Here is a 26,776-nt window from a genome sequence, read left to right as displayed (position 1 = left end):
ACCCTCTGTTTTTGCATTCTAACTGACTCGCTTACATCCTTAATGTTCGCACCAGGTTGTACAATTTTGTTAAACTCTCATCTATCATCACACCTCTTACTAAAGAATCTCTGTACAACACTCGCTCTTTTATTTTGTTTAAACTTACTATCATACTCTTATTTTGCTTATCATACTTTTGCCGTTTATTAGTTGGTATGCTCGGTAAACATTTTTGCCAACGCGTATCGCTCTGTGTAACCATGCGATCTCACTCACTGCATCTGTCTCATCATTTTTATTATATGTTAATTCATTCATTCGTTCTGTATGTTTACCTTCATTCTCACTTTCAATGCCACTCTCGCAGCTATCTGGTACTACCTCACAAATATCACTATTCATACCTCGCACATCACTATTTTCTACATTCTCACTTTCAACAACGATATCACTCTCACAACCTGAAACACTCTTTAAATCCTCACATTCCTTACACTTTCTGCACACATTCACTCCACTATCGTTGTCTAACCAGACTCCAACCGCTCTCCTGAAAGCATACATTTCACAAACAGTACACTGAATAAAATCCTTTAAATTAAAAGTTTTAGACAAAGATGGCGACCTGGATGCCATTGTATTCATATTCCTCCTTATTGGCACCATGTGCACAAATAATTGTATCTATCAAATTACTAATTGGAAACTCAGAAAACTCACAAAAATCACCCAGACACACTAAGATATGAAAAGTAAATAATACTACATAAGATTCAAGTAAATTTACTAATTATTACTTTAAATAACACATCTGTTCAGGAGCTCTCTACAAACACTACGATCTATAAATCTACAAACAGTACCTAATCTTATCTCACCTCTTTATTTACCAATGTACCACTAATAGACACTTCTATGTTGATCATGTGTTTGCCATTTGGCCCCATGGACAAGACACTTTGGATGCATTTGTCACTACCTAAAGAAACCGCATGTTAAATTAACAACTCTGATCTGTGACAGTTTTGCGTACCAAATTATAGATCAAGACCCCACTATGTCTCAAAGGAAAAAAGTCTCCAAATCATTGAAAAACGTGACTTCCTGGCCCAAAGAAATCAGCAAAAAAATTAAAACCGGTTCATGTTAAACCACCCTGCATTTATGGATTACCAAAAATCGTCAAATCTAATATCCCTCTATAGTCAATAGCATGGATAGTCCCATTTATAAACTTGCCTGACAGTTAGCCAAGTCTCTTCCCCCCCCCCCCCTACTGGCAACTCTTCTACTTTTGTAAAAAAAAAAAAAAAAATCAGTCCATTTCAAATCATTAGTTAAAAATCATAGCCTTAAAAATTCAGACATGATGGTTAGTTTTGATCTCACCTCTTTATTTACCAATGTACCACTAATAGACACTTCTATGTTGATCATGTGTTTGCTATTTGGCCCCATGGACAAGACACTTTGGATGCATTTATCACCTACCCAAACAAACCTCATGTTAATTTAACAACTCTGATCTGCTTACCTAATGATAAACTTTTACCCTCTATCACACCCTGGAGTGTATGAAGTTCCTCATGACTCTGACCTGGCTACTATGGGCAGACAGGAAGATCTGTTAACATCTGCCTGGAAGAACATAATAATTTGCATTCGCTACCATTATTATGGGAGGTCAAGACTGGCAGACCATGCTTTGGACATCCTTTCATACAGAATTAGATGGAAGAAATGTGTGTGCTATTTAGAAGTCGTTATAGATCCGAAAGATTATTTTTTGAGTTAGCCATGGCTACGAAGAATTTTCCTAACCTGAACAAATATGGATGCATTAATTTGCCAAAAATTTGGGAGACTGTTATCTTAAGAGCAACTCCCACATAGCTGAAATTTTTATTTTTTATTTTTTACAACATTAGAGAGGACACCAAAATAGGACTTTAGTTCTTTTGTCTATTACAATGTTATTGTTTCATTTACTCACTATCTCATATACATGCTATGTTGTGCTCTGATGATGCTGATTTGAAATTCAGCAAAATATAAGCAAGTTAATAAAATATCTTTTTATAAAATAATTCGTTTGGTGTTAATAAAAATAAGTCATGAATTGTAATAAGTCATGAATCAACACCTAAGCTTATCTGTTAGACTGTTCCTCAGAAAGATCTCACCTGTTTTTTTTTTATTCTTTGTTTCGGTAACACTTATTATGTCAATCTGGTACTTATCCAATTCTTCTGCTAGCTCCATTTCTTTTCGATTGATGCTTCTTATGTTAATGGTGCTAATCTTGATTTCTGCTGATGTTGAGTTGGGGTTTGTTCCAGTAGCTGATTTTTCGCTGTTCATCCTGGTTCTTTAATGAAAACAACGGGGACCTTTTTTAACTGGACAATGTCCCAGCTGGCATGAAATTCTACCAGGTTGTACCATCATTTTTGAGTTATGATACACCAATAAGCGAACAATTTAGTCAGCTAAATTCCAAATTACCTGCATATCCTTGTTTGTTCAGTATCCAGATAGACATAACAGGGTGCATCATGAGAAGGTGAGGATTGGACATCAGGTCAGAAGCCCAGGTCAGTTCTCTACATTCCGAAAAAGGCCATGTGATTATCCAGTCATGACTCTTAAGAACTCCTATATATGAGTTTTGAGAATGAAAAGATGGTACCAAAGTCAGAATCATATTAAAAATAAAAATATTAGGAACGAACCTGACATTGTTAGCATTCAAGAATGTGTGAGCAGAGCTAATCTATGTTCCAAAACAGGTGTTTGATGCCAAGATAGTAAAAAAGACTCAAGGGAAGATTAAGATCTAGGCACATTGAAGCAGTCCGAACAGCAGTTCATTGCCTATAAGACTGACATAAAAGATATGACAATACTGGAGTCCTGACAACAGACCAATGTGGAGGAAAACTGTTCATAATAGGAGGCTAATAATGTAATAATAATAATGTAAACTTAATCATAGCACTATCCTAGTATCCTATATAATCATTAAGGGTACATATCAGGAATTGAATGATGATTAAGTGACAATAATATCAGTAATTTTCCTAATTCTTCCAGCTTATGCATCACTACATAAGAAAGAGATATAGCAAATAGTTATATCTCTTTCTTTTTTGTTCATAATGTCTTTCTACTTTTTATTCAAATTTCTATAAAAACAATACTTACCACAAGAGGAAATAATATTGCTGTATATTTATTCGATTTAAGAAACCACAGAAGGCCTAAACAAAGAACTTGAAAAGATGTATATAAATGAATTCTCCATATGGGAATGTGCCTGAGAAATATGTAATCTGGCTGATATTTTTGAGGCATCAGAATAATAAGCACACGATCAACAAGCTGTAAAATATAAAAATCTACTATACATATAGAAATCTCAGTGATATCAAAAAGCATAATGAATACATTTTTAAACATATGAGATAAACTTATTTTTAACTAGCAGACAAACAATTAACAGTTCCAAATGTAAATGTTGTTCACTCACTTAGGAAATAAAACATATGGATATATATTATCTTGCCTTTTAATATAAAGTTGAATATTAAGCAGAAGCCTTTTTAAGCTCTTTTCTTCATTAAGTATATTTATTCAAATGGATATTCTTTTTCTTCTTCTTCTTCTTATTATAACCATCCCACTTCTATGGGGTCAGAGACTCATCATGGGAGGTACACACTATCGCACACAATGCTCATCCAGCCATACCTTAAACTGATTCAATGTGTCTACATTCACAATCACTCAGGCAATGCACTCGACTCACCAACCACTCTCTCTATGCAAAGAACCTATTCCTTACTCCTTCGTTCACACCCTCCTTATACAGTTTCAGTGATAGCCTTTTGTTCTACTCCCCCCCCCCATTCTATGAAAAATCTCTTCTATGTCGACCTGATAGCAACCCCAACTAGCTTAAGCTTATATGTCTCAATCCCCTCCCCCCTCTTCCTCCTATTCATGAGGCTTTGCAGTTTACATGCTCTCAATATGTCGTCATACTCCACATTCCAAACCACCTTTGTGAATCTTCTCTGGACCTTTTCTAACATATCATTGTCACCATGAAAACCTGGTGACCAAATCTGTGCACAATAATCCATATGAGGCCTAATCAAGGCCATATACAATGCCATTATAACCTCTTTATTTCTGCATATCTGGGTCCTCAGCATCATTGCAATTATCTGATGTGACATCTTCACAACTTGTGCAATGTGGCTGCTGATTTTAGGTCCTTGTCTGCCACCACTCCCAGATCTCTCATCTCCTGCATCCCATCATTGCTTATCATATTTCAAAACCTTACACTTTGCAACAATGAACTGATAGTTCCACTTACTGCCCATTCATGCAATCTATTCAAGTCCTCCTGTAAGACCATAATATCTGCTTGACTCTGCATTGCTCTCTCCATATTTGCATCATCTGCAAACAGCTGCATATCACTATTTAAACTCATCTCGATATCATTAATATACAATGTGAACAACAATGGTCCCAAAACTACCCCTGCAGCATCCCCACATACAGCTTTCTGATACCTATCTGACAGCCAGTCACTGACCCAACTCAGAAGTCTATTATCCAACCCCATCTGTTTCAGTTTATTTAACAGCTTGTTGTGTGGCAGTCTATCAAAAGCTTTTGCAAATCCCAGTACACCACTATATATGCATCTCTCCAGTCCAAGGTATACCTTGTTATAGTACATAAGTAAGTTAGTAAAACATGATCTCCCTTTAACAAACCCATGCTGATACCCATTTCTGTATCCTACTTTTCACCAATCTCTATAGTACCTTCACACCAACTCCAGATATACAGATTGGCCTATAATTTGTAGCCACAGCCTTATCACCATTTTTATGCAGTGGAGCAATTTATCATCTTTCCACTTCCTTGGAACCTATGCTGTTGTAAGACTCTTATTAAACAGTCATGCCAATCCTATGGCAAATTCCCTGAAACATTCCCTTAAGACACGTGGTGATATGTCATCAAATCCTATTGCCTTATTGACATCAAGGTTATTTATTTTCTCAAATACCTCTTGCTCACTCACAATTAAGCCATCCTCTCCTATGTCCTCTACACTTAAATTCCTCATGATTCCACCCTGATCAGGATGAACCAGCATTATAAATTGATCACTGAATACCTTAACGTCTTCTGCAGCAGTTACCATTCTACCATTTTCATCCATTAACATCATCTTACCATAATCATTCTTCCCTCTACTTACCACATATCTAAAAAAACTCTCTAGAGTTTTTCTTCCCCTAATTTGCCAATTTCTGCTCATACAGCACTTTTGTTTTCCTTAAAAACTGAGTCACTCTTATAGCTTGTTCTTTATACTCTTCATGTAACTGATTATTACCATTATTCATCTTGTACTGTCTCCAAAGTACCTTTTTCTTCATAAGCTCTCATTCATCCATTTTACACCAACCTTATTCAGCCTTTTGGCCTTCGGAATACATTCACATGGATGCTGTTATGTATTTCTTTGTCAGTTCCCAAGCAGCATTTATTTCCTTACTGCTCAACTTCTCATTCCATGCTATATTTCCAAGCTGTCTCCTAAGCTTGTCATAATCACCAGCCTTGCAGTTCCACATATATCCTTTCCTCACAGAAGTCTACATATGGCTAGCCACAACCCAGGTGATCACTTCATGATTACTCTCACTAACTGTGCAGGAAAGTGTGAAACCCCACTCACAATTACATCCTCTGATGAAATGATCAGATCAAAAACTCTCAATCCTCACATGCCCTCCTTTACATACTGCCTGAGATAGTTATCTCTCAAGAACTTGAGAAATTCATTTTTCTTATTTGCAAATGCTATTTCTCCATTCCAATCTATACTGCCATAATTAAAATCACCCATAATAACTACCCTTCCTTCACTAATCCAAGTTGTTTATACATTTCTTCACCACCACCCTCCACATTTCCTGGTCTATAGCAACATTGAACTAAATATGTCTTTCTGTCAACCTCCACTTTACACCACACTGCCTCATAATCATTGCCACTATTTCTCTCTTTCATGTCTACCTTATGTAGACATAAATTCCCCTGTTATCATCAACAGCACCCTCCCCTCCCTTTTTGTTCATTCTATCCTCTCAAAAAATACCATATCCTTCCATTTCTATTCCCTAGGATATCATCTTCATTCAACCATGTTTCACTTATTCCAATGATTCTGAGGTGAATAAACTCAATCAGTGAAACCATTTTGTCTCTCTTATTTCTGATTCTTCTGGCAAAACACAGCAGTTCATTTTTAGGTCTATAACAAGTCCTATCCAAGCCACGTTGGGTATGATTTCCCCAATCACCTGTATCATCGCTTACGGCATATATCTGCTCAATCTCAACTTCCCCACCCACATCGCAACACACTCCATCTCCATACACATTCACTGCTACTTTCAACATCCACTCTCCCTATGCATGTCATCCTGTCCACCCAGGCTCCCCCCCACTTCTTTTCTTGTTCCTCTTGCATTCTCGTTCTCATTTTCTCTTTATCTCTCACACTACTACTGTTTCCACTGTCAAGCAATTGTATCTCTTCAATACTACTCTCCTCATCTTTCACTTCATCTCTTACTTCTGATCTCTTGCTTGCATTGCGCACTGTACTTCCATCTAAAAACACTTTCCCCAGCGGTATAAGATTAAGAAAAATTGAAATCTACTACCAAAGAGTAAAATATTTCTGTTAATCAAAAATGCACAGTTGTCTTCAGTTTGTTAAATAGTCACTATGTTCAAAAGTAAAACAAAGCTCAAAGAATATGGCAGCTGCACTGAAAAAAATGTAAGAATAACTGATGGCGACTGTACTAGAGATTTACTTCAATTGCTCACTCATAGATGTGCTACTTCCACCTTGTTCCCATACTATATGTTTTTTACAATGTTTTACTGCACAATGATCAAATGATCTCGCCAACATCACCTCCACTATTAATTTATAATAATACTGTAAGAACACGAGTAACTTCTGGTTAACATCAATTTATTATCCAGTTTCAGACCTACTGAACTAAAATTTCTTCTTTTCTCATGATATCTTGAGAAATTTTTATTTTATTTTTCTTTCTTTATGCTGTCTTCTCTAAAAACTACAAATGTTGAACAAACACATCAACCTGCTTTCAGATTCCTACTATCCTCCTACTAGATTTCTGCTTTCCACTTAACTGCTTGCCAAATGCACTTTGTGCAACCTTTTGCAAGTGGGGGTTGATATTAAGCCAAGAAAACTATCCACTTCACTTCTCCATCACAAATTATGCAGAAAATATGAAGAATAAAAATTTTAGATATACTAATTTAGGTAAAATATGATAAAAGAAGTCAGTGATTGCTTATGATTTTTAGCAATGTTCACAAAAACCTTTAGCAAACTTCACAAACTGGTACAGTTTAACAAACTTTTTAAACATCTTTTTCATTAACATTCTGAAATGTCTTAGTTTTATGCTGTGATTGAATTAAGCCTCTTGAATTCAGTCCCAAAGTTTTATCTGTCTTCTTTACTGGGAAATTAAGTCTTCATTTTGTAGAGGGATAATAAAAACATATTAAGCATATTACATCTCACGCCATGATTAATTTTGTTAATATTTTCCACTCGGGGACATACCTGGTGAGTGTGGGAATGGCAACCACGAGGAACCTGATGCTGGAATACCTTATTTCAGATAACAGAAACCTTGCTATCATCTGTAGGTTAGTCCTAACTCTTCTTTCTCACTTCTCTTTCATTACTCTTCATTTTTCCCTCTGAAGCTATGAGAGTGATCAAGGGCTGGGAGTGAATCCTTCCTCTACTGGTGAATTTATTACATTAAGCAGTGGGAGTCTGACTTCTCTTCCCAGGTACTTGTTGCACCTTAATTGTGGACACTGTAACTGGTTCTTGGAGCCCAGTTACAGTACTAGCGCCAATGTTTAAGTTTAAGTATGATAGGTCAGAGATGTAAGGAGAATTTGCCATGTGAGCTGATGGGACCCCCTGTGCTGTCCAGGGATCTGTCAGCCTGGAAGTGAGAAATTATTACTGTAGAAACCAGGGAAGTTAGAAATAAATGATATAAATAAAGTATTAAAATTGGTACATGAAATGTGAGAGGATTGAATCAACCTGGAAAAGTAGCAAATGTATCTAGAAAAATGGAACGATTCGACATTAAAATACTTGGATTGCCAGAGAGATTCTGGAAAGGAAATATGAAATTTTTAACTACTCTTCCAAATGAAAAGGAATATAAAGTTATAGGAAGTGGAAGAAGTGAGTCTAGAAAGGGAGGTTCATTCATTATAGAAAAGGAATTCTCACATTTAGTTATTATTAACCACATTTAGTTAACAGAAAATCTTAAAGAATAATATCAATTTTAACAGAAACAAAACCAAAACCACTGACGATTATATAGATTTATGCACCAACCACATCTGAAGATGAAGAAATTGAAGAATTTTATGAGAAAATAGAAGAAGCTCAAGATATTGGAGGAGTGAAAGACAGAGTGTTAATCATTATAGGTAAGTGGAATGCCAAAATAGGAAAGGAAAGAATAAATTCTGTTGTAGGCCCATATGGATATGGCATAAAAAAGAGGTGATTGAATGCACTGAATTTTGTTTAAAACATAAATTGATAATTGCAAACACTTTTAATGAACAAAAAGAAAAAGCAAGGTATGCATGGAGATAGTTATTTATAATTTTTTTGGCACAAACACATCAAAGATCATCCTGGTACACTGAGATCTCCCAATGGTATGCATACTAATCAAATAGATGTAATTATGATCAATCAGAGATATAAAAACAGAATAACAAATGTAAAAGTTATGCCAAGTACCAACCATAGATCAGACCACAGACATGTGAGAATCACAATAAATATAAAGTTAAAGAAAAAAAGATATCTAACAGATTTAGAATATTCACATGGGATACAGCTAAATTAGATAACAGTAACATCAAGACTTTATTTCAGAATAATATAACACAGTATATTGAAAAGAAAGAAGACCTAACAAATGGATCAAAATAAAAGAAGCAAAATGTATTGGAAAAACAAAGAGCAAATTTAAAACAACCACGGATGACAGAGGAGATACCAGAACTAATGGATAAAAGAAGAACGTGGAAAAATAACCCTAAGGAAAGGAAGAATATAAAAAATTAAATAGACAAATAAAAAATATACGTAGAGAAATTAGATAAAGAAAATAACAAGCCAACAGTTAAAATATAAGAATGAGAATGTTGCCATAAATCCAGAAGACAAGATACAAAGATGGAAGGAACACCTAACACAACTAAATAATGACTGACCTGGCAAACCTATGATCAGTGTTAACTCAAATAATCCAGGTATACTTAAAGAAAAAAATTGCAATAAAAGAAAACTAACTAATGGTAAAATGATGGGATGTGATGGAATATCAGCTAAGTTAATAAAAGAGAGATGGGAAAAAGGAACAGATTTTTTAATAGAAATAACAGAATATATATGATACAGGCATACTACCAGAAGACTTCATAAAATCTGCTCACATTCCAATACCACAAAAGAATAATGGAATTTGGCACTATCAGAATATAAAGATTTTAGGACAATTAGTATATCCAATGCTTCAAAAAAACTATTGAAAATAAAAAATATAATATTTTTTATTATTATTATTACTCAGGCCTACATGGAGTCAAAAGACTCATCATGGGAGGTCCTTCCTAGGAAACACAAAGTCTATCATACCACTACTTAAATGCATTGACCGTTCTCGCTCTCACCACTCCATCAGGCAATGCATTCCATGGTTCAACCATCCTCCATGCAAAGAAACAACTCCTCACCCTCTTTCTCACAGTTTCCTTTCGTAACTTCTAGGGATGGCCTCTTGTCATGACTGCTTCCCGCTGTTCAACCAAGTGAAAGAACTCCCCAGTGTCAGCCCAGTAACCACCTCTCAACAGTTTAAAAGTATTAATCATATCACCCCTCCTTCTTCTATCCACCAAACTCTGCAGTCCACACTCCCTCAGCCGATTCTCATAACTAACATTGTACAGTCCCGACACAATCTTTGTTATCTGCCTTTGTACCCTTTCCACAGTTAATTTATCCCCTTCAAATCCTGGGGACCAGATCTGAGAACAATAGTCTAAGTGTGCCCTGATCAGAGTCTTATGCAACGGAATGATATCCGTGGGCACCTTTCCTGTAGCCAGACTTTCATTGAAAAGCCAGGTCAAAGGAGCTGTCAGTTCTTTAGCACATTCTGTTAAAACTTGTGGTGAAATACCATCCAGTCCCACAGCTTTACTGACATCCAGAGAACTCAGTATTTGGAACACACTCTCCTCCTGCATCTCTAAACCTTGAACCTGCTCTATCCCTCTAGTATTCAAACTGACTCCTCCAGGATGAAATATTCCAATAAAGTGTTCATTGAACAATTCCACTATGTCCTCTGCATCAGTTACTCTATTCCCATTTTTATCCCACATCATTCTTCCACAGTCATTTCTCCTCCTACTGGCCACATAGCTAAAAAATTCCCTAGTATTTTCCTTGGATCCAAGGGCCAATCTTTTCTCATATTCCAGTTTCGCCTTCCTTACCATACTAGTCACTCTTCTGGCCTGTGTCTTATATTCTTTATGCATCTTCTCTTCACCTGTCTCCTTATATCTCTTCCATAGCCTCTTTTTCGCATGTAGCTCCTTTTTAATATTGTTTGTCATCCACTTTACTCCAAATTGTGTGCTGTTCTTCACTCGTGGAATACAGCTTACCATTGCTGCTAACAAATATTCCTTCACAATTTCCCAAGCACTAATGATATCCCGGCCTTCCAATTCCTCCTTCTAGAATTAATTGCCATATAAATGAACAGCAAAAAAGGATTCATGCCAGAAAAAAGTACAAATTATGTACTTTATGAATTAAAAATTGTTATTGAAAGATCAACAGAAATAAATAATAACATATATTATTATTATTATTATTCTTTGGTAATCATGGGAGGTCTGCTCAACCAGCAACATGTCTATCATAATGACCTTTGAAGTTATTTACATTACCTGCACTCACAAAGCACTCAGGCAATGCATTCCACTCAGTAACAACTCTCTATGTAAAAAATATACTCCTCACTACCTTCTTCACCACATCTCTATAACACTTCCAAGGATGGCTTCTCGTTCTTCCCATCTTAAAATCCAACCTTTTTATAATTTTTTCTGTACTAATCTGATAGAATCCCTTAACTAACTTGAAGGTCTCTGTCTTACCCCTTCTTTTCCTCCTAACCACCAACCTCTGTAATCCACATTCTCTCAAATGCTCTTCATAATAAAACTCCAGAGTTCTGATATCACTTTGGTTATTCATTTTTGGAACCTCTGTAGTGTTTCCACATCACAATGAAAACTAGGTGACCAAATATGAGTACAATAGTCCATATGTGGTCTGACAAATGCCTTCTATAGATGCACCAGATGCACCACTACCTCCTTATATCCCTACATGTCAATGTACTTTTTTATCATAACACCAATATGATGTACAGTCTTTGCAACAAGTCTGATGCACCCTCAGAACTTCAGTCCTCTGTCCACCATCACTCAAAGATCCCAAATGTCATCCACTTCCTGAAGTACAGCTCCACCCATACAGTATGTAGTCTTATATTTCTGTATCCCAAAGTGTAACACCTTGTATTTATTAGCATTAAAATTGGAACCCCACTCATTTGACCAAGCTAAAAGTATATTCAAATCTTCCTGTAGAGAATTAACATCAGCACTACTCCTGATAATTCTGACTAACTTTGCATCATCAGCAAGCATTTGAAGATCCCCAGTCAATCCACATGAAATATCATTAACAAACAAGCTAAACAGTAGGGGCCAGAACCCTGAGGCACATCACTGGTCACTTTCCTTTTCTGAGACACAGCCCCATCATATACAACTTGCTGGTATCGTTCAGAGGAAAACCTCCAATCCATCTAACCAATATACTATCTATTCCTTTCCTCTGCAGCTTGCACCAACTTATCATATGGTAATCTATCATGCTTTTGCAAAGTCAAAGAATATCACTATATGAATCTCCCTTATCCAATACAATTCATCACCTTATCATAAAACATAAGCTGACTGCTAAAACAAGACTTGCCCTTCACAAACCCATGCAGATCATCATCATAGAGAATCTTGTCTTCATGAACTGAATCCTGTATTCTATTTCTAACTAATTTTTCTAACACTCTGATTACAACTGCAGATATACAGAATTGGAAACTTCTTAGGAACCTTACCCACTACAACACTTTCATTAAATAGCCAGTACAAGGGCATGGCTAACTCTTCTGCACATTCTTTAAAAATACATGGTGATATATCATCCATTCCCACAGCCTTATTAACATCTAACCCAAGCAACACTTGATACACCTCCAATTCTTTTACCTTTAATTCTCGCCTCCATTAAACATGTTGCACAGCATCATTCACACCACTATGATATACACCGATGAAGTGTTCATTAAATAATTCCGCTATATTTGCTATGTTTACTCTACTACCATAGCTATCCACCAGCATCAACCTGCCATAATTAATTTTTCTCTTGCTTCCCAGCAAGAAAATTCCTTTGGATTAGCTTTGACGTGACTGGCCAATCTCCTCTCATATTCTGCTTTTTCTTGTTTAACCATGCTTGTCACATTTCTGGCCTGCACTTTATATTCTTCATACATCTGTTCACTGTGATCCTGTTGAGGATATCACCAAATCTAACACCGACAAACCTCACATTGCTTCCATGACATGCTGCTTTAGATAGTTATCCCATAGAAACTCAACAAATTCACTCTCCTTGTTACTATACACTATCTCTTCATTAGGATAATCTTTCTTTTACATGCCCAACTAATTTGTCTAAACATTTCAAAATCAATACTCTCCACATCCTATTAGATGTACTATTCTATTGATCTCAACTTCCCACCAAACATCTTCAAAATCTTCACATGTACTTCTATTTTCCACTTCGACTCTTGAAGGACACAATTCCTCTGCTACCATTAACGATACTTCCTCCCCCTCCTCTCTTGATCTTCCAATCCTTTCAAAAAATTCTATATCCTACCATTTCAAGTCCTGACAGTATATCATCCTCAGTCAACCAAGTTTCTTATGCCAATTATCTTTGGACATACTGATGTATGTCCAAACTGAACTTATACAAGCATAACAATTCTCCACACTTTGAGGCCATCCCATCAACAAAATCCCCTCTTTACTCTCTCTCTGCTATAGTGCAGAGAGAGAGAGAGAGAGAGAGAGAATAAAGAGAGTTCAATCTTCCATTTCTTTAATGGAAATAAAATTCAGAATGGCTAAGGCAAAATAAGCATTTCGGAATAACAAATTACTAATGAGCTCTGGAATAAACAGACTAAAATAAGAATAATACAATCTTATGTATATAGTACACATTGAATTATGGATGTGAGACATGGACATATACAAAATCCCCAATCAAGAACTTGTAGGCCTTTGAGATGTGGTGCTATTAGGAGAGCACTGAAGATTTCTTGGAAGGAGAAAAAACTAATGAAGAGGTAATGAAGTTAATGGGAACCAAAAGAGCACTCATGGAAGACTTTATAAAGAGAAAGTGCAAGATGGTAGGACACATATTAAGAGGATCAGCAAAGACATTTTGTCTCTGAAAATACTGAAGGAAAATTAGAGGAAAGATCTCCTGGTAGACCAAGAACTTCTTGGGTTGATGATGTAAAGAAATGGATGGGTAACAAGAGCTATTAGAAGATCAAAAGGATGAGAGAGGAATGAACGCTCTGGCATTTCATGATTGTTAACCTCCAAATTGGAAAAGGTACTTAAGAAGAAGAAAAAAAATTTACTCTTAAAAAAAAAAAAAACTGATTATGGTTCTGTATTGTGAAATAAACCATCCTTCCTTTCTCACCCTTCTTGCTTATATCTGCTTTCTCATATTCATTAATAAGCATTTCTTGCCAATGATTCTGTCAAAGCATTTCCTTTCTTCTCCAGCTGACCTAATTTGGAACTTTTAGAACTTTTGAAACAATTTATCTTTTCAACCATATTGTGTTTGCTGAAACAGTGCTGTGAGAAATAAACAGAAATATAAATTCACATGGGTACACCATGCATCACTGCATAAATAAACTGTTCCTTACTGTCCACCTGCACATTATAAAAACATATTTAGTGATTTTGTCCCAAACAAAAAAATCTCAAGTCATTCACAAAGAATTTTTCAGCATTATCTGCTCGATCTCTTAAATAATAATAATAATAATAAAAAAAAAAGTAAGAAATTCGATAACTTATATCAAAAGAAATATCAAAATTCATTCTTCCCTGTAGTACAATTAACAAATCATAGTGTTACCCCAGGCATGGAGTCTGTCAGTGTTTCCCAAATTCACAGAGTTAATGAAAACCACCAAAAGATAAAACAAAAGTTCATTAAAAACTTAATTATATTTGTCCAGTATCATCAGAGCAATTAGTGTTCAAAATTGAATCAAATCATTATGTTTATAAAAATGAAGGGTAACATCTCTGTTTCTTAAAAAATATAGCAGAAATATATTAATTAATATTAAGAACAACAATTTTAAATGTTCATTTTTCAGATAACTATTTCCCAGGTGTGAGAGACTGACATGGAATCAGCTTTGTTAAGGGTTGGTCAGAAAGGCTTTATAGGATTCTCTGGCGTCTCAAATTTAAAAGAAATGAGCTGAAGAAGTGTCATTCCTGCCATTAAATATAATGATTAGTGTTAATGCCATGGTCACCTAATCCAGACATACTAAGATGGCAGAAACAGATCTAATTCACATGTTCCTCATGCCTAACCTCAATAGAATGATGAGTCTGAACACAGTAGATCCACAAATGAGCAAGGGATGCAACATGGTGTTATAGCATTTCAAATGATGAAATTTTTCGTTATATGGAAGGCGGGGAGAGAACACAGGGGCATCCATGGAAGTTAAGGTTGTTCTCAGTCAAGAAAGGGGCAAGAGCTAGGTTTTTCTCTCAGAGAGCAGTGAGTGAGTGGAATAATTTGCCCTTAGGGGTAGTGAGTGCATCTAGTGTAAATGAATTTAAGGGAAGGTATGATAGCTGGGTTGGGTAATTTATAGCCTCCCTCGATGAGTCCTTGACTCCCTGGAGGTCTCAGATAATAATGATAATAATAATATGCTCAGAAAGAGACCAGAAATGTACTTATTTTTCTAAAGGGAAGAAAACTGCATATTGTATATTGCTGGTCTCTACTTGGTATATACTATATTCCTTGCACATGTGGCCTCAACTATTATGATCTTACTGGTTATTCAAACTTAGTCTAACGCATAAGAGCAAGGATTATGAATGATATTAATGCGGAGATTATGAATGATATTAATGATATTAATACTAATGCGGAGAGCAAGGATTATGAATGATATTCTGGCTGAAATGTGTGAGGAGATGGGAGTACAGTTTGTTAATGTGTGGAATGAGTTTGAGGGACGAAGTGAGCTGTATGGGAGCAATGGACTGCATTTGAGTGGTTATGGTGTGAGTCGCTTGGAGAGACTGCTGCTGGAAGGTAGAGAAGTGAATAGAGAGAATGAATCAGATCGAGAGGGGAGTGATGTGGAAGAGCAGGAGAGTAAGACAGGAGAGATTGAAGGAGTGGAAATGAATGTGGAAGTGAGTGGTATGAGTATAGATAATGAGAGAATGGGTGTGCAAGAGGAGCAGGGAAACGGGGAGGCTCAGGGTGGACAGGGATACACAGCGTGAGAAAGGTGGATGCTCTAAGAGGAGGTGAGAGAATGTGTGGGCAGGAAAGTAATGGGATGATCAGGGATCAAAAGGAAACAGATGGAATTGCAAAGGGTTCTAAAATGAAGAAGCAGAAAGGGAAATGGCCCCAGTCCAGCATGGAGAGATCACATCGAGTGAGTGGTATCAGTGGAACTAGCTGTAGATCCAGAAATGAGTTGTTGTGTTTGTATACCAATGCTAGAAGTATAAGAAACAAGGCGGATGAAATGGTTGCACTAATTGCGTCTGTGCACCCAGAGATTGTCGGAATAAGTGAGACATGGTTAGATGAGGATGACATCCTGACAGGAATAGAGATGGAAAGGTATGATGTGTTTCGTGAGGATAGAAGGGGTAAAAAGGGAGGGGGAGTGCTATTGATGATAGAGAAAGAGTTATGTCCATACAAGGTAGAGATGCAAGGGGGAAATGGGGCCAGTGGTTTTGAGGCAGTATGGTGTGAGATAGAGGTGAATAGAATCAAATACTTGGTGGGATGTTGTTATAGACCTGGTAATGTGGATGGTGGTGATAGTGAAATGTATGGTCAAATAAGCCAAGCAAATAAGAAAAGGGTGATCATTATGGGTGATTTTAATTATGGCAATATAGACTGGAATGAAGAGATAGCAACTGGAAGTACAGAAAATGAGTTTCTTGAGTTTTTGAGGGATAACTACCTCAGACAGTATGTAACAGAGGGCACAAGAGGATTAAGGGTCTTGGATTTGGTCATCTCATCGGAGGATGTAATTATCAATGAGGTATCAAATCATCCACCAATTGGTGAAAGTGACCATGAGGTGATTACTTGGGTGGTGGCCAGCAGTGCAAGGACCCCTGTGAAAAAAGGGTATATGTGGAACTACAAGGGGGGTGATTATGAAGAGCTCAGGAGACAGCTTGAAGGTGTATCATGGAATGAGGAGTTAGCTGGAAAAGAGATCAATGCAGCTTGGGGGATTTTCAAAAAATATTTAGTGGATGCAATGTCTAAATGTATACCACGGGTGAGAAGGTTAAATAAGTTAGGTGTGAGATGGATGAATAAAGAGATTAAGCATGCAATACAGAGAAAAAGGGCATTGTGGAGGCAGCATAAGAGAAGTGGAAGTAACCAATTTCATGAGTTCTACAAAGACCAGGCAAGGAGAGTGACTTGGTTGGTGAGAGTAGCTAAAGAGAGGTATGAACAGCAGTTAGCTAATGAAGCTAAAAAGAATCCTAGGGAGTTTTTTCGATATGTAGCCAGCAAAAGAAAGAATGATTATGGAAGGATGACATTGATTGGAGGAAATGGTATAAAGACAGCTGTTGCAGAATGTGTGGTGGAGATACTTAATGAGCAGTTCACAAAGATCTTTCAATCTTGTGAATGTGACTTCATGGAGAGATTAAGAGCAGTTGATGATGGGGAGGAGAGACTGACTGTAAGTGAGCAAGAGGTGTTTGGGGAGTTGAGTAAACTAGATGTAAATAAGGCTGTGGGACTTGATAATATATCACCGCGTATTCTGAAGGAATGTGCCAGAGAGTTGACACCTGCCTTGACATATTTTTTTAATACGAATCTTGCACTTGGTCAAGTCCCTAAAGAGTGAAAGGAGGGCAAGATTGTGCCACTTCATAAAGGAGGTGATCGAACTCAAGCATCAAACTATAGGCCTATCTGTGTGTCAGGTGTTGTGGTTAAGTTGTTGGAGAAGCTTGTGAGAACTAGGATCCAGAGTTGGGTTGACAACAATGGTATAATCTTTGATGGACAGCATGGATTTGCTAAAGGGAGGTCGTGTTTTAGTAATCTACTTACTTATTACAATAAAGTGACTGCTTCCTTGGACAGAGGAGAAGGATACACAGTAATATACTTGGATTTCGCAAAAGCTTTTGATAGAGTACCTCATGATAAGTTGACAGTCAAACTAGAGCAGATGGGGTTGGATATTAGATTAGTGCATTGGATTGGAGACTGGCTATCTGATAGGTATCAACAAGTTGTGTATGGGGGTGCAATATCCAGGAAAAGGAAAGTCACTAGTGGAGTGCCTCAGGGATCTGTTTTAGGGCCATTACTATTTAACTTGTATATTAATGATATTGGCGAAGATTTGGATGGAGATATTCAGTTGTTTGCAGATGATGCAAAGTTGGGACGAACCATAAAGAGTAGTGAAGATGTTGTGGCCTTGCGAGAAGACTTGAATAAATTGAGTGATTGGGCAAGCAAATGGGGATGTGAGTTCAATGTTGCAAAATGTAAGGTTTTAAAATTTGGAAAACAAAGATGGGATGCAGAATTTATGCTTGGTGAGAATATATTGTTGGAAGTAGAGGAAATAAGAGATCTGGGAGTGATAGTGGATAAGGATCTAAAATTTAGGGGTCACATCGCCAAAATTGTGAAGACAACACAAAGACTTCTGGGAATGATGAGGAGGACACTGACGTGTAGAAGTAGGGAGATTCTTGTTCCATTGTATAAGGCTTTGATTAGGCCACACATGGACTATTGTGCCCAGATTTGGTCACCTGGTTTTCAGAAGGATGAAGAGATGTTGGAAAGGGTCCAAAGGCGACTGACTAAGGTAGTTTCTGACCTCTGGAATGTCGAGTATGAGGAAAGATTGAAAAGATGTAATTTGCAGAGACTAGTGGAGAGAAGGAAGAGGGGAGATATGATAGAGACCTACAAGTTGGTAAGGGGTTGCTATAGGATCAATGGTGGAGAAGTTCTACAGCGAATAGTGGGAGATCAGGGGAGAACCAGAGGTCATCCCTGGAAACTGTATAAAGAGGGTGTGAGTAGGGGAGTGAGAGGCAGGTTTTTTTCGTGCAGAGTTGTGAATGATTGGAATGCCTTGCCTGAGAGTGTGGTGTCTGCAAGGAGTTTGAATGTGTTTAAGACCCGGTATGATGAGATGTGTGTGAGATAAAAGGACCTCCTAGATGAGTCTTTGACTCCATGAGGTCTTGTTTAATAATAATAATAATAAGAAACATGTGAATTACATCCATTTCTGTCAACATGGTATCTCTGAGTTAGGCGATCATTATTACAATGTCATTAAAACTGATCACTATATTAAATGACAGTATGTGACACCTTTTAATGTCTTCTTCTTTAAGGGCTATTTCCTAATGGAGTTCAGTGACCACCTTTGTAAATTTACTTGTCTTTATACTTGTCTTTAGTGGCTCTGATTAAGAGCTCTGTGTTCAGTTTAGTCCAGTTTTTTATATTATCAAAATGCATTAAAGTCATTATATTTTTCTTCTTCAGGTTTCTCTTTAGATGTCCTAAGTAGGCAGTTTTTCTTCTTTTCACAATATTGATTAATTCTCGATTTTTATTTATTCTTCTCAGTACCTCTTCACCTTTTCTGTCCATATGGGATCTTGAGCATCCTTTTAAATATCCATATTTCGAAGGCTTCCAGTTTTATTTATTTTTTTTATTGTATTTGCTTTTAATGTCCATGTTTTAACTTTATATAGTAAACTTGACCATACATAGTACTTCAATCACTTATACTCAAATTTCAATGTTTAAGCCGTTGTTACATAAAACTGGTTTCATGTGGATAAAGGACTGTCTTGCAATTTAAATTCTTGATCTTATCTCCATTTCACAGTCTGAACTATCATTTAGCCAGGATCTCAGGTATTTGAATTTGTTTACTTGGTTGATTTTATTTCCATTAGAATCAAGTCAGCTGTTATTGAAGAGTTGTTGCTTTTTTTTTTTTATGTTCATTTTTAGACTCATTTATGTGCTTTCTTTGTTGACACATTCTAGGAGTAGTTGAAGATCTTGAATATTTGTTGTAATTAGGGTGGTATCATCTGCATAGCATAAGTTATTTATTAATTTTGTAATTGCCATTTATGATTACTCCTTTCTTTCTTCCTTCTAAGGTCTTGAGAAATAAGACTTCTGAGTAGATGTTAAACAGAAGTGGAGATATATATATACACATCCTTGTCTCACTCCTCTTTCAATTTTGATATTGCCTATCCTGATGTCTGTTAGGACAGGTGCAGTCTGGCCCCAGCAGAGGTTTTTAATGATTCTAACATCCTTATCATCTAGCAATCTAGGCTTAGTTGTTCTAAGATGTTTATGAATCTATTATGCTGGGTCAGTTTGTTGTTCTCTGTATCTTTGTGCTAAGATATATGAGAAAAAAAGTGCTTCTCTTGTTCCTAGACCATTTCTGAAACCAAACTGAGTTCCACTAATGAAATCATCACATTTTTGATATATTCTGTTATGAATAATTTTTAGGAATATTTTGAGAGTCTGGCTCATTAGGTTAATCAATTAAATCAGGGTGTCACTGTATTGATAAAATTTTATAATTTTATCAATACAGTGACACCCCGAAGTTACGCGGTAGGTGGGACCAACGAAAAGCGCGTTAGTCGAATTCGCGTAACTCGGGGTATAATTTTGCATGTAATTTATATATATACAAACATACAATTGGGATCAAAGGTTTACAAAAACACCTATATTTTTTAAGAAATATAATTATAATTGTAGTTTTTCGTACATAAAAAAAAAAAAGAAAGTTATTTCGATGTCGATGGTTTCATAAAATCTAAGAGATTCGTCTGACGGCATAATGTCTTTTTCTTGTCATGCAAAATTTCTTCATAGCAAGCCAGTGATTTTTTTATTCCTTGCCTTGTGGCTACAATTCATTAGAATCTATATCCTCCAAAACCTGTAAACCTTTCTTAATTAAGCTGAGACCTTAATGAAGATGAGAAAATTAACAATTTCTGTTAATTTTGCAATTGTCATGTGCTTTTCTGGTAAAACTGGATCTGAGGTTTCGGTCTCTTCAGTAGCAAAGAGTCTCCGATATCGGAGACTCTTCGCTACTGAAGGGTGTCTCTGATATAGGAGATACCCCAAGAATCTCCGATAATCCTTACAGCATCTAAAACATTAAACCATTTCCAAAACTCTTTAACAGACAGTTGCTCATTTTGCCTCATAGCTTCATTCAGACTTGCAAACGGCATGTGTAGTACGCTTTGAATGTTTTTCTTTTCTTGCGCTGTAGAAGAATCGGACTTGCTTCTTTTGGGTGACATTATTTTTTATGTGATAAAATTTTCATCAAGAACATAACATTAAACAATCGCAAGGTTTGTAGATTATACAAATTGTGTATGAATGGAGACCACGCAAAACACGTTCAGTGCTTGTTCACAGCATGTGCGACACTGGTGAATGCAGCCAGCGCTGGAAAGATACAACTAGTGGTGAGGCGTGATGGGAATATGTACATATAAGAAACCGCGTAACTCCGGATATGACTATATTAGTATCATTGATTAGTTTAACAATTTCTGCTGGTAGTTCATTGGGTCCACACGCTTTACCATTTCTTGATAATTTGATCATCTTTATTACTTTAGACTTCAAGATAGGTGGGCCTGTAACTATATTCTTTGAATTTGTTAAACCTTGTCTATTATCATAAAGTAGTGCCTTAATGTATTCAGTCCAAACTTGTTATTTTTTTAGATGTTTCTAGGATTATCTCTCCTTCATTAATCCTAAGTAGCACAGGATATCATTTTTCCCCTATTAATCCTGAGAATTCTTTAATTCTTTTGTGAAGATTGAAGTCATCATTTTTTTTTTTTTTTTAGATCCTCAACTTCATTACATTTTTCTTTCATCCAGTTTTCTTTGAATTTAGATTTTATCTTTACCTGTATCTCTATATATTTTGTAGTATCTTTATGCAATCTGCATTAGTCTAGAAGGAATAATATCTCAGCAGTCATCCAATCCTTCTGCTTGTGAGATGTACTATAACCCAGTATTTCTGTACTAGTTTATTTTTTAATAATTCTTCTATTAGTTTCTTCTATAATTCATTCACTTCTAGTTCATCATCATTGGAATTCTAAGTAATTTTTCTATTAAGTTCTAATTTAAGTTCTTTTTCTACTTTTGCATTCTTTAAGTTTTTTAAATTTAATTTTTTCATCTGTTTTGTTTTCTGGATTTTCTTTACTCTCAATTTGAGTTCTGCTAGTAGTGGATTATGGTCTGAACCAATGTCAGCACTAAGATAGGTCTTTACGTTCCTTACACTACTTCACTAAGATGTTATCAATTTGGTTTCTGACTATACTGTTGCTATTGTGTTGTGGAGATTTTCATGTGTAGAGTCCTCTGTTTGGAAGCTCAAACTACGTATTTGTAATTATTAGGTCTTCTTCTTGATAAAATTGTATTAAGTGATCTCCTCTATCGTTTCTTATCCTAAGTCCAAACTGTCCTACTGTGACTCCAGATGCTCCTTTCTCTAATTTTGCGTTATAGTCTCCCATGATTATGTTAATGTCATGTTTCTTTGTCATTTTGAAAAGTTCTTTCAGTTGAGAATAGAAAAGGTCAATTTCTGCATCATCCTTCTCTGTAGTCAGTGCATATACTTGTATAACTTGATGTTAATTTGCCTTGGCCCTCAAGTTGTAGGAGCATTAACCTATTAGAGAATGGAATAAAGTTTTGGATGTTCTTTTTTATTTATTAATATTCCTACTCCATGTCAGCGAGCATTATTACTGCTTCCAGAGTAATATAGGATCATATCATTGAAGCAGCATTTACCTGAGCCTGGCCATCTTATTTCACTCAGGCCTAAGATTTGAATTTTTAGTCTTCTCATTTCTTCAATAACATTTCTCAGTTTTCTAGCTTCAAACATAGTTCTAACATTCCACGTTCCTATTTTGATTAGTTCACCAGAGATTCTTAGTACCTCTGTCCCATTTAAGGGATGCCAGGAATTCAGGGCCATTGTTCTTGTTGTATTTGCCATAGTGGTTGGTCTGGGGGAGGTTGAATGCAGTAGTTTCCCCTCTTGCTTTCTAAATTGCAGTGCTATGGCCATTTCTACCCATGTCCCTAGATATCCAGTCTTGCACCTTGCTGATGTCATTCACCACGAAGATCAGTAATGGTATACATTGCTTCCTGCAATCATTTGAGGTTGATTCACTATATCTGGCTACTATCAGTTTTGCCTGTGGGTTGACACAGTTGACTGAGGGTGTGGCTACTACCTTGTTGGCAGCTTCGAGGAGCCATAAGTGAGGTAGGGTGCTTGGTGGGAATCAATCCTCCTAGACCATCCTAAGATGCAACCGTTCAAGATAGAGAGGTGCTATTCTCCCCCAGCACCCCCTTTTAATCTCAGTTCTTTTAAATTTGCAAGGTTATTCAAAGCATCCTGTGAAGACTTTATTCATCAACTAAATCTTAACAAGGCTGATTCCATGTCAATCTTCCTGAAAAATAAAAGAAGGGAAAATAATCACCTGAAAAATGAACATTTAAAATCGTTGTTCTTAATATCCTAATGTGTATTTTTTTTAAGAAACAGAGATGTCATCTTTTAATTTCAAACATGATTATTTAATTGATTTGATTTCAAATGTTAATTGTTTATTTTATAGTCACTTTTGTTCTGATGATGCTAGCATTACATTAAAGAAATATAAGCTGTTAAGTTTATATTATATTTCGCTAAGTTCAAGTTATCTTTTTACACTGTTCAAGTTATCTTGAACAGTTTAAAAAGAGAGTCCTTGCTGAGCTCGAGTATTCTCAAGTGTGCTTCTGCATTTCAAAAATCTCTGCTGAAGTAACTTTTAAACATGTTTGCATTTCATAGGCATGTCATTATATCTATTACGAATATAATTCAGTTTAAACTCAGGCACTCCTCTACATCAGCTATCTAGAGGAAAATATTTGTACTTTTTGCATATAGCAAAAAAACTCCCAACTGATATGTCATGTGGTCCATGTCTTTCCAGGGATAGTAAAATAATGGACAATTAGACAGTTGAAGTCTTGAATGCCTTTCTGTAAGGCCTTGAAAGTTACAGAAAGTTCTGTTTTTGCTTTATGCATATAACAGTTTTTAAATTCTCAGATATTTCAACTTACTCTAATAAGAGAAATTTTTCCAAACTACCATACAATCACTAAAATGAGATGTGTTTCAACAGGTGGCCATCTCCTCAGATTGAAAGGAAGACACCTTCCAACCCTGGTTCTTCCTACATGAAAACAAAATATCCCATAAATATGATATTCAAACACCCCATTTGTAGAGAAGAAATGTAATAAATGTTTCACTGTCCTACAAGTTTATTCTGTTTCAAAAAAAATCACACAATAGTTGAAAGGACGATGGAGATGATACAGAACATTCAGTATTGTATAAAAAGTACTGAGCAAGATAAGTGGGAGAATGGACCAAGTGAGAGTGGAGTGAATGGAGAAGAGTAGTGTGAGAGATGAGAATATGTAAGCCAGACAAAGAGATAACAGTGTAAGGAGAGTGGATTCTGAAAGCAGTAATGAATGCATATATGGGGATGGTTGGCAGAGGAATGGAATGCATGGGGAGTAGTCGAGTCTTGGGAGACATAGGAGAAAAAAGGAAGGTAAGTAGACAGGAGCTAGTGAGAAGTAACAGATGAGGGGCTGGCAGCATAGGACTGATTATAGACCAAGAAATGAATTGTTATGCTTATTTATGAATGCAATAAGAGAAATGTGGTTAGATGAGAATGACATCCCGACATGAATAGAAATGATAGGATATGATATTTTTTGTGAAGATAAGAAGGGCAAGAAGGGGGGGGGGTGCTACTGATGATAATGGGAGGAATTATGTCCACATAAAGTATCAGATACATGAGTTATATAGTGGCAGTGGTTTCGAAGCAGTATGGTGTGAGGTGAACATTACAAACATTGCAACCCATCAACAGAATGCCCAGACATGTGCAACAATAATTAAATTCAGTCATCTTTCATATTTTGCTAACATAGATATATTTATCCAGATAGCTGGAGAGAATATATTTTATTTAATAGTTTATTAGTTTGATTTAGACATATGGTATGTGGGCACCATTTATAACCTTGTCCCAAGCCAAAAAATGTTAGGGATGGACCTGTGTGAGATAAAAGATTAACTGAACTGCTTTCTTTTGGACATCGTGAAGATTTTTTGCAGAAGTTTATGGTGAACCACCTCAAATATTAAACCAGTATTCTAAGGTTAGGTGGATTTGATATTTGTACACAGTTAGTAGCTGAGCAGATGAAAAGGAACCAAGATTTTTGGAAGCTGAGGCAGCTATTGTTGTGGTCTCTCTCTCTAAATGTCAGCCAAAGAAGAAGGATTTAGCCTTGTTTGGTGAGCTGAGTGTTATCAAAGGTAAGGAGAGTTAAAATATTTTTCTAAAAAAAAAAAAAAAAAGACATGAACTGTAGTAGCATTAAAGGCAAGTAGTTTGCCATTACTTCATCAAAGAATGACAGAGACTGTTTAGGACACTGAATTGCAGACATGCCCTAAGGCACACTAGTAGACAAATTTGAAAAGAGAACATCATTGTCTATTACATTCATTGAACAACCTGAGGAAAAACTAGCTATCCAATTATACTGAGCATGCGGCCCTTCTATCCAGATCCCATCAAATGCCTTGGAATATCAAATTAAATATAATTTCCAAAGCCTATTTGATTTCTTGATTCAAATAAATAATGCCAACTGTTGTGAAAATTTTCTCCCTTATTAAATATTAAAATTCTTATAACAATCTGAATTGCTGCATTCAAGTTAAGCAATCATTTTAACAAAAAAGAGATTGGAGTATATGGGATTTTAGTTTTTATAAGACACTTGTGGTACATGTGTCTTATAAAAACTAAAATATTCATCATATTTAAAATTTTTAATTTAGTTAAAATGATGTAAGAATAAAAATCAATAATTCTTTAAAAAAAATTTACATGCCACTGGAATTGAATAATATAAACTAAAAAAATTCTAATTAAAATTCTTGTGTTATGACTTTCCCTGCCCAGCAAAGCATAGCAATATCAAAATGACAAAGATTTGGGATAAAGTTCTAATATCAAACTGGAGCTACAGTCCAGAGTATTATGAGTTTATAATGCATTAGGGGTCCAGTAATCATACTACCATTCAGTTGTCTACAGTATTTATATCATAACTAGTAATTAGTAACCTGGTATGGATGCGTAGACATTGATTATCACTCATGTTGATGTTTAATGGAATAATAAACACATCTAAAAATAATAATTAAATAACTAAATTCATTTAGTTAATTAGATTACAAGCCAAATTTTGTTTTACTCACCAAGGCATCTTCATAGGCACAAAGAAATACTAAGCATGTATATGTAGGCAGACTAGCAGACAACTCTATAACATAACCTCCCTCTTATTACAGAAACAGATACAAATCAGAGAGACTGTTTCTGAAATCCACCACCACAGCACTACAAAATTCTCCAAACTTAAGCAGATTGGCTGCATTACATTGCCAAAAATCTGGAAAACCATCAGTATGAGACTGTCAGCAAGATTGCAGCACCACCACACACACAAACACAGAGAGTGTCAGTTAAGACTTGAGGAGCTGGCCTTTTTTTGAAATAAGTCTGTGTATGCCTTCCTGTGTGCCTATGCATGTGCTTAGTATTTTTTTGTTCTCAGGAAGATGCCTTGGAGAACAAGGCAACATTCTGTACACCCATTAAGATACCTTGGTGGTCAAGGCAACATATTGGCTTATAATCTAATTAGATAAATAAATTTATTATTTTAATTTTTTTAGAGGTGTTTAATGGATTGATGTTTAATGGAGTAAACATCAATTGCAAGGAACTAGTAATCAGGTTGAAGAACAGCAATATATCAACAATCCTCTTTATAATGTTTTTTATTATATTT

At 36.0% G+C, this 26,776-nt stretch overlaps 1 protein-coding gene across 1 annotated transcript in view; it reads right to left on the bottom strand.

Moving 5' to 3' along the window:
- Window positions 1–26,776, bottom strand: part of LOC150104989 (electroneutral sodium bicarbonate exchanger 1-like) — a 510,613-nt gene that overhangs the window by 50,946 nt on the left and 432,891 nt on the right. Inside the window, exon 21 of the mRNA XM_090395098.1 lies at window positions 3,187–3,363. Within this exon, the coding sequence (XP_090251224.1) occupies window positions 3,187–3,363 (177 nt within the window). The remainder of the gene's footprint in view (window positions 1–3,186; window positions 3,364–26,776) is intronic.

This window comes from Typopeltis vanoorti, chromosome 7, assembly GCF_054136105.1.
Source record: "Typopeltis vanoorti isolate ZY-2024b chromosome 7, IOZ_Tvanoo_1.0, whole genome shotgun sequence".
Lineage (NCBI taxonomy): Eukaryota > Metazoa > Arthropoda > Arachnida > Uropygi > Thelyphonidae > Typopeltis > Typopeltis vanoorti.
The sequence above is the reverse complement of the archived record's forward strand: the minus strand, read 5'-3'. Positions and strand labels throughout refer to the sequence as shown.